Here is a 10,000-nt window from a genome sequence, read left to right on the forward strand (position 1 = left end):
TCTCTCTCTCTCTCTCCCTCCCTCTCTATCTACTTTTCTTTCATTATCACTCTCTCTCTCTCTCTCTCTCTCTCTCTCTCTCTCTCTCTCTCTCTCTCTCTCTCTCTCTCTCTCTCTCTCACCTGTTGCACCGTGGCCTCCAGATTATCCAGGAAGCTGCCGTACATCCGTCTCATCAGCGCCTTATTATCGTCAATGAACCGTTCAATCTTGTCTCTGAAATGTAAGTAGGATCATAGAGAGAGAGAGAGGGAGAGAGAGAGAGAGAGAGAGAGAGAGAGAGAGAGAGAGGGAGAGAGAGAGAGAGGAGGAGACGAAATGAGTTTAAGGAGAAGAAAAATGAAGAGAAGAAATCGAAGGAAATAGAGAGAGAGAGAGAGAGAGAGAGAGAGAATTTTTACGTATGATACAGGAAGTGGGGTTTGGTTTAGCGTTCATTTTTTGCAAGCATGATCGTAACTCCTACTGACGTGCGACTTAATAATGCCTCTGTTCATTTATTTATTTTTTTACGGCTATTTATTTTCTCCCAAATTATTCTATATTATTTTTTTTGTATCTCCAAATTCAGCTTTTCTTTCACTCTTAATGATTTCTGTTTTTCCCCTCCCTATTCTCTTCCTAGCCTCTCTCTCTCTCTGTCTCTCTCACTTCCCTCCACACCCCACTACACTTCCCTACACCCTCCCACACCTCCCCACACCCCACCCACTCCTCTACACCCCCTGTACATCTTCTTACACCTTCCTCTACACCCCCACACCTTTCCTTCTACCTGTATATCCCAAACGTGATTAATCTGTCACCTCAACTTCCTCTCCACCTCCCTCCACACCCTCTGCACACCCTCCACACCCGTCCCCACCTCCCTCCACACCCCCTCTACATCCACCACCCCCTCCACACACCCTCCACACCTGCTCCACACACTCCACACCCCCTTCCACACCCTGCCACACCCTCTACACACCCTCCACACCCCCTGTACACCTTCCTACACCCCTCCACACCCTCTTACACCCTCTACACCCCCTCCACACCCACCACACCCTCCTTTCTACAAGTCTTTAACCCACTCTCAATCTTATTTCCAACCCCACCTCCCTCCACACCCTCCCCACCTCCCTCCACACCCTCCCCACCTCCCTCCACACCCCCCCACCTCCCTCCACACCCCCCCCACCTCCCTCCACACCCTCCCCACCTCCCTCCACACCTTCCACACGTCCCTCCACACCCTCCACACCCGCTCCACACCCTCCTACACCCCGTGTGCACCCCACAGTATACTCACGAGGGGTATGAGCTGCCTGCATTGCGACAGAAGAGCTGGTTGAGGCGCATGATGCAGGGAAGGCCTTTGATCAGTTCCCCCTGGACCTCCACACCCAGGGCCAGGCTCAGGGCCGTCCACAGCACCTGCAAGAGAGTTAGAGATAGTGAGAAAGAGAGAGAGAGAGAGAGAGAGAGAGAGAGAGAGAGAGAATATGGACACAGAAAATGGGGAATGAGTAGGAGTTATAAATAGATAGAGACAGATAGATAGATAAATAAAGAGTGAGTGAGAGAGAGAGAGAGAGAGAGGATGGCAGAAGGAAAGATTATGGACAGAAAATAGAGAATGAGTAAGAATTATAGAGATAAATAGATAGAAATAGATAGATAAAGAGAGAGAGAGAGCGAGCGAGCGAGCGGGGAATCCAGAACACGTGGCTAAAAGAGAGATAAGAGGTGGAGAGAGAGAGAGAGGACGCAGGGGACAACGGTGAGAGATAGAGAGAGAGAGAGAGACGTAAAGGATGTAACGAAGCTTCTTTCACATACTGTAGATAGATAGATAGATAGATGGATTAATAGACATAAACACAGATATATAAATAGGTAGATAGATAGATGGATAGATAAATGGATAGATAGACAGATAGATAAATAGATGGATGGATAGATAGATAGATAGATGGATGGATAGACAAATAGATAGATGGATGGATAGATAGATAGATAGATGGATGGGTAGATAGATAGATAGATAAATAGATGGATGGATAGATAGATAGATAAAAATGGTCTTACACGTCTTTATTCATTTAGGTCTCCCATATGCTGAATAGAATCTAACCCGGCAGGAAAAAACACGAAAAAAAAAATCCTCGTTGTGATGTGGTTGATGGTATGGCACACACACACACACACACACACACACACACACACACACACACACACACACACACACACACACACACACACACATACTCTCTCTCTCTCTCTCTCTCTCTCTCTCTCTTGAATATCCGGTGTTATGTGGGTCAGGAGGAATCACTACATACGTACATACTTACATAACTACCTTCCCACATACATACATACATACATACGTACATAATTACCGACCTACCTACATACATACATATTCAATCACATCCATAAATCATCTTTCTTACGTGTGTGTGTGTGTGTGTGTGTGTGTGTGTAGGAACGATTGCTTGCTTGCGGTTGATGGGTTTGCTCGGATAGACAGACAAGGGTTTCTCAAGGAGGAGGAAGAGGAGCAGAAGAAGAAAAAGAAGAGGAAGAGGATAAAGTGGAAGAAGAAGAAGAAGAAGAAGAAGAAGAAGAGGAGGAGGAGGATAAAGTGGAAGAAGAAGAAGAAGAAGAGGAGGAGGAGAGGAAAAGAAGAAGTAGAAGAAGAAGAAGAAGAAGAAGCAGATAAAGAAGAGGAAGAGGAGGAGGAAGAGGAAAAAGTGGAAGTAGAAGAAGAAGAAGAAGAATAGGAAGAGGAAAAAGAGGAGGAGGAGGAGAAGGAGAGGAAAAAGAAGAAGAAGAAGAGGAAGGAAAAGAAGAGGAGGAGGAGAAGAGGAAGAGGAGGAAGGTGAAAAACAAGAAGAAGAGGAAGAGGAGGAGGAAGACGAAGAAAAGAGGAGGAGAAGAAGGAGAAGAAAAAGAAGAAGAATTAAAAAAACAACAACAGCAACAACTCAAATTTTCGTCCCAAAACTCCCCCAAACCCTAATATAATATTTTTCCGTCCAAAGTCGGAAGCACTGACTCGAATAACACCACCGGAAGCGCTCTCGTAACGCAGCCACGAGCGCTACGAGACGGACAAGGGATTGGGCGTGACGTCACTCTTACGTCACGGTGCTGCGGTGACGTCATGAGGGGCTGTGGTGACGTCATGAAGTGTTTATGTAAGGTGAGGGTGATGATTGATTTTGAGGTGTGTTTCCTCTCTCTCTCTCTCTCTCTCTCCTTCGATTTCTTCTTCGTCTTTTCATTCTTTTTTTTTCTCCTCACTCGTTCTTCTCATCATCTCTCTCTCTCTCACACACACACACACACACACACACACACACACACACACACACACACACACACAGAAAGAAAGAGAGAGAGAGAGAGAGAGAGAGATTTCCTTTTTGTGTTGGCTCTTCTTGTTAGTTTCTCCAGTTTTTCATTCTTTCTCTAAGTCTCTGTCAGTTTCCCTCGCTCGTTTTCTGTTCATATTCCTTCCCCTTCTCGTACAATCTATCTGTCTATCTACTTATCTGTGTCTGTTTGTCCGTCCATCTGTCTGAAAGTCTGCCTACCCCTCTCTCTCTCTCTCTCTCTCTCTCTCTCTCTCTCTCTCTCTCTCTCTCTCTCTCTCTCTCTCTCTCTCTCTCTCTCGTATCATCCTTTTTCTTAAATATATAAACATCGATGTTAACAGAAATATATAGTTTACCATCTCTCTCTCTCTCTCTCTCTCTCTCTCTCTCTCTCTCTCTCTCTCTCTCTCTCTCTCTCTCTCTCTCTCTCTCTCTCTCTCTCTCTCTCTCGTATCATCATTATTAAATACATAAAAATCAATGTTATCAGAAATATATATAAGTTTACCATAGTCTTCAATACAAAGCATCATTTTCTTTACGCTACGCTTTACATTTTCTTCACATTTAAAACACAGACTCATATAAAAGGTAAGGAAATGGCGTTAACAGTGATATTCGTTGCTTTTAAACTGATTTAAATACAAACCAGACGCCCCAGGTCCATGCGTCACCCAGGGAGAGGAAGGAGGAAAGCGAGGGAGGGAGGAGGGAGAGATGGAGGGAAGAGAAAGAGAAGGGAGGTAAAAAAAAACATTAGAGGCACATCCACCCAAACCTCTTATGGTGGGATGGTGACCCGCCCTGCCCAGGTTAAATGTTACGAATATTCTTACGCTTGAGGGTATTCTAGGTGCTATGGGAGGGTCCTTAGCACTTACTCTTAAGCGATTTATTTTTTCATGGTTCGTATCGTATTCGTTTTCTCTCTGTTGGTCTAAAATTGCCATCTCCCCGCCTTGAATTCTGAGTTGTAACAGTAGATTAACACTGGAATATGCTGCTAGTCACGAAGAAGTGCTTTGGAAAGGATGTAGAACTGTAGTATTCTCTGTTTTTTTTTAGAGAGAATACTGAGGTGAATTTTGTAGAATGAATCGCTAATGAGACGGTGTTAAGATATCTTTACTTATAGTGCTAGATACGCCACAAGGAAACCAGAGTGAATTTTAAAGTGAAAAAATAAAATAAAACAAGTTTTGAGAGAGAGAGAGAGAGAGAGAGAGAGAGAGAGAGAATGGATATAGGGAGGTAGGATTTGTTTGAGAGAGAGAGAGAGAGAGAGAGAGAGAAGGGAGGGGAGAGAGAGACTTTATAAATATCCCTCCACAACCCACAGACCCTCTCAATGGGATTTGTTGCTCATTCATTCTGCCCTCTCTCTTTCTCTCTCTCTCTCTCTCTCTCTCTCTCTCTCTCTCTCTCTTTATGACACACACACACACACATACACACACGCATCTATCTATCTGTCTATCAGTCTTTCTATCTGTGTGTGTGTGTGTGTGTGTGTGTGTGTGTGTGTGTGTGTGTGTGTGTGTGTGTGCATCAAGAAATACGTTTGTCATTTTACGTCTGTTATTCATCATCACCACCACCACCACCACCACCACCACCACCACATGCCTCTCCACCTGTCTCCACTCTGACCTATTCACTGTTCCATCAACCCCACTGTGTTCAAGGACTTCCTCTCTCTCTCTCTCTCTCTCTCTCTCTCATACCATAGTCGTAACCTTCCCACAATTTTGTTTATTCTGTCTGTCTGTCTCTCTCTCTCTCTCTCTCTCTCTCTCTCTCTCTCTCTCTCTCTCTCTCTCTCTCTCTCTCTCTCTCATACCATACTCGTGACCTGCCCACAATCATGTCTACTTTTTTTTTTATCTATCTGTACAGCTCAAGGTCTTTTTTTATTTATATTTTTTTGTTTATTTAATGTTAGTTTGACCAGCTTTTGAGAGAGAGGGGGAGAGAGAGAGAGAGAGAGAGAGAAGCCCACCGCATTTCAGACCACAGACCAAGTTAGTCCAATGAAGACACGTGTAAATACCTCTCTCTCTCTCTCTCTCTCTCTCTCTCTCTCTCTCTCTCTCTCTCTCTCTCTCTCTCTCTCTCTCTCTCTCTCTCTCTCTCTCTCTCTCTCTCTCTCTCTCTCTCTCTCTCTCTCTCTCTCTCTCTCTCTCTTTCTCATTATCTTTTCGGTTTTTGGTGTGCCTCTCAAATTACTATTCCCATTACGGTAGAGGTCAATTATTCTTCCCTAATTAGCCTTGTAACATTATTATTATTATTATTATTATTATTATTATTATTATTATTATTTTACTAGGATGATCTGGGGACGTGTGACCGCCTCTGATAGAATTGTGTGTCTTGACGTGGGTATTTGTGCTATTTATTTTTTGTGTCTTGACGTGGTTATTTATGCTGTTTATTATTTATTCGTTTATTTGTTTTATCTCATCCATTTCTCTCCTGTGTCAGATTTTACATTCCTCGGTTTGCATCTCCCGGGTAACTTGGGAGAGGAGGGAGGGTGGTTGTGAGGAGGTGGGGGAGGAAGGGAGGAGGGGAGTGTGGAGGAGGGATGAAGAGAGGAAGGAAGGAGAGGCATGTGGAGGATGGATGGAGAGAGGAAGGGAAGGAAGGGGGAGAGTATGGATGAAGGGAAAGAAAGGGGAGAGTGTGGAGGAAGGGAAGGAAGGGGGAGAGTATGGAGGAAGGGAAGGAAGGGGGAGAGTGTGGAGGAAGGGGGAGAGTGTGGAGGAAGGGAAGGAAGGGGGAGAGTATGGAGGAAGGGAAAGAAGGGGGAGAGTGTGGAGGAAGGGAAGGAAGGGGGAGAGTGTGAAGGAAGGATGGGGAGAGGGATGAAGGGAAGAGAAGGGAAGGGAGAGGGTGTGAGTGGGGTGAAAATACACTTAAGTGGGTGTGTGGGGTGGGGTGAGGCAGGGTGGGGTGAAGGGAAGGGAAGGAAAGGGAAGAAAAAGGATGGAAGAGAGAGAGAGAGAGGAAGGGAAGGGAAGGGAAGGGGTAGCGTGGTGTCAAGTACAGTTACGTGGGGGAGTGTGGGTGGGGGGTTGGGGGCAAGGCAGGGTGGGGGTGAAGGGTCAGTGAATGAAGGAGGGGGTGGGAAAGAGTGGGGAAGGAAAGGGTGATGTTGGGTGTGTGTAGGGGGGGGTGAAGCACAGTTACGTGGGGGTGTGGGGTGGGGTGGGGATGCTGGGGCGGGGTGCTGGGGGTGAAGGGTCAGTGAATTAAGGAGGGGGTGGGAAAGAGTGGGGAAGGAAAGGGTGATGTTGGGTGTGTGTAGGGGGGGGTGAAGCACAGTTACGTGGGGGTGTGTGGGTGGGGTGGGGTGCTGGGGTGGGGGTGAGGGGTCAGGGAAGGCAGGGTCGTGATGTGGGGGGCCGTGGGGGGGTAAAAACTGGACCAGAATGTCAAACGGGGAAAGACTGGATGGGATGGGAAGGACGAAGAAGAGGAGGAAGAAGTTGGAGGGAGAGGAGAGGGAGAGGGAGGGAGGAGAGGAAGAGATCAGAGGGAGAGGGAGGGAGGAGAGGAGGAGATATGAGTGAGAGGAGAGGGAGGAGGGACGGAGGAATAAACGGGAAGGAGGAAAGAAACCAGTTAGGGAGGGAGGGAGGGAGGGATTGCGAGGAGAGGGAGAGAGGGAGAAATGGGAAGGAAGGAGGAAGGGGGAGATGGAAGGGAGGGAGGGGGAGGAGAGGGTGTAAGAAGGAGGGAAGACAAGAAAATGGAGGGGAGGGACAAGGAAGAAATGGATGGGAAGAAGAGACGAGAAGAGCTAGAGACGAAGAAGGAAGAGGCTGCAGGGAGGGAGGAGATGCGAGAGGGGAGGGAAGGGTGAGGAGGAAGGAAGAGGGGAGAGAGAGGGAGAGGGGAGGATTGGAAAGGACGTGGGGAGGGAAACACTGATAAGATGTAGAGCAAAGCCACGTGGAAAGAAGAGTTGATAGTGAAGATAAAAGACTGATAGTGAGTGTCAGAGGAAAAGAGTCTATCTCTATGTCTGTCTATCTACCTATCTTTCTCTCTCTGTATGTATGTATGTATGTATGTACCGGTATTTTTGTATGTATGTTTGAATATATGAATTATGTATGTAAGAATGTGGTGCATAGAATCATATGCACACTTATGTACACCACACATGAACGTACAGTGGTGTGCATACTGTACGCACATGAGTACATGTTATACTGCACACACACACACACACACACACACACACACACACACACACACACACACACACACACACACACATACACACACACACACACACACACATTGAGAGAGAGAGAGAGAGAGAGAGAGAGAGAGAGAGAGAGAGAGAGAGAGAATGCATTATTAAAATCGAATGCGAATTTTTTATACAACTCTGACAGGTGACCTTGTGTGTGTGTGTGTGTGTGTGTGTGTTGTGTGTGTGTGTGTGTGTGTGTGTGTGTGTGTGTGTGTGTGTGTGTGTGTGTGTGTGTGTGTGTGTGTGTGTGTGTGTGTGTGTGTGTGTGTGTGTGTGTGTGTAAATCCTTTGTTCATTTCATCATGCTTGCTTAAATGAACAAGTTTTCTGTCAAGTTTTTCACTCTCTCTCTCTCTCTCTCTCTCTCTCTCTCTCTCTCCCACGACGCACGCCTCTTAACATCATTTTCTTAGCCATTTATTTTGCATATTCCGCCTTAATATTCCCTTTATATTTTTGTGTGCTTAGGAGATCGATAGATAGATAGACAGATAGATAGATAGACAGCTTTGCAAATAAATATATAAATTGATATTTGGATAAATTGATTGATTGAATGATTAACTGAGAGAGAGAGAGAGAGAGAGAGAGGACTTACTAACTTACCAGAGCGATGACCATGAGAAAGAAAAGCCTCGCGAGACCCATGTTGATATTTTTTGACCCGGCTGTAGATGGTATTTCAAAGCTGAGACGTAGGTACAGGGTGACCCACAAGTTTTCCCTCCTCTGGCTTAGGGATTTGGGGATTTCAATGCTCCGGCGGCAGTAGAAAATGATCCAGGACCTGACTTTGGTTCCGTAGAGGCCGTGTTTAAGAGCCGTCAGTTCTTATAGAGATGGGGGTGAGTTTTAGAGTTCCTTCGGGCACTTTGTTTTGATGATTTCAATGCTCCTTCGGCAGTAGAGAATGATCCACGACCTGGCTTTTGTCCCGTAGAGGCCCTCAGTTCTTTAAGAGGTAGGTTAGATTAGGTTAGATAGGGTTAGGTTAGGCTCTGAATCCTCTTCCCTTAGGTCAAGTGATTTGGGGAATTCAAATGCATCTGCGGCGGTAGAGAGTGATCCAAGAGCGCCGTTTTCTTCGTTATGAGTATTACTTCAGTCTTCGGGCCTTCAAGAATTAGGTTAGAGTTGGGCATTTCCTCATGGAGACATCAATTCCTCGGCAAAGATAGAAAGTGATCCAAGACTCCCTTTTTATTACATTAATAGTGAGGATATTTCAGACTCTCTCGTTTTTCAAATTTCTTCAGTGACAGTAGAGAATAATTCAAGGGAGTGTTTCAAATATTTCAAGTCTTCCTTCTTTCTTAGAGATTTCAGTTCTTGGGAGACTTTAAAAATGGGGATCTTTGGGCGTCTTCTTGGTGTCTCAGAGTGTGTTCAGTGCCTCAGCAAGTGTTAAGACTAGGGGCTCTGTTCATATATTTTTCCCCGTTGGTTCTTCAGAGAAAGTTCGCGTGGGCAGTAAGTAGTGATCCAAGGGAATTTCCTCGGTAAGGCTTCAGAGAGAGTTCAATGCCTCCGTGTAAATAGTAATCCAAGGCGGTATTTTATTTTTCAATTGTGCTTCAGAGAGATTTCACGTGGACACTAAGTAGCATACCAGACTAATATCCCCGGTAAGGCTTCTGAGAGAGTTCAATGCCTCCGTGTATATAGTAATCCAAGGCGGTATTTTTTCACCTTGTCCTTCAGAGAGATTTCACGTGGACAGTAAGTAGGATTCAAGACTAATATTCCCGGTAAGGCTTCAGAGAGAGTTCAATGCTTCTGTGTATATAGTAATCCAAGGCGGTATTTTATTTTTTCCCCCTTGTCATTCAGATTTCACGTGGACAGTAAGTAGCATGCCAGACTAAATTCTCCGGTAAGGTTTCAGAGAGAGTTCAATGGCTCAGTAAGTAGTGATCCAAGGCGCCTTCTAATTTTTTTTCCCCCTTTGCGCTTCAGAGAGATTTAATTACTCGAGGGACAGTAAGTAGTGATCCAAGAGAGTTTTCCAAGGTAAGGCCTGAGAGAGATTTCAACGTTCTCACTTGGCGGAACTGGGTCACTGCCACAACTTCGGTATTAAATTGTGGTTGTATGAACTTCGACAAGACTTGGTAATGAAGTAGGAATGAGTCTTCTTGGTTACTAGTCAAATCAACGCATGGAGTCTCCTTGGTTACTGGTCAAATCAATCCTTCTATCTGGCTTCTCCTGGATATTAACTGAGCCGAAGGGGGTTAGGGATCTTTACCATGTTGGAGTAGAGGAATGGGTCTCCTTGGTTACTAGTCAGATCAACCTTTCAATCTGACTTCCGGCCATGAATCGCTGAAGGAGAAGTGGAGTAGAGGAATGGGTCTCCTTGGTT

The 10,000-nt window shown here is 45.5% G+C and overlaps 1 protein-coding gene across 1 annotated transcript in view; it reads right to left on the reverse strand.

Moving 5' to 3' along the window:
- spz3 (Spaetzle domain-containing protein 3) overlaps window positions 1-10,000 on the reverse strand; it is a 59,857-nt gene that overhangs the window by 4,969 nt on the left and 44,888 nt on the right. Inside the window, exons 2-3 of the mRNA XM_080265901.1 lie at window positions 1,295-1,419; window positions 123-216 (exon numbers count right to left, since the gene is read on the reverse strand). Of these exons, the coding sequence (XP_080122027.1) occupies window positions 123-216; window positions 1,295-1,419 (219 nt within the window). The remainder of the gene's footprint in view (window positions 1-122; window positions 217-1,294; window positions 1,420-10,000) is intronic.

The sequence above is a fragment of the Coenobita brevimanus genome, chromosome 17, assembly GCF_032717465.1.
Source record: "Coenobita brevimanus isolate Jiangsu-jjx chromosome 17, ASM3271746v2, whole genome shotgun sequence".
NCBI lineage: Eukaryota > Metazoa > Arthropoda > Malacostraca > Decapoda > Coenobitidae > Coenobita > Coenobita brevimanus.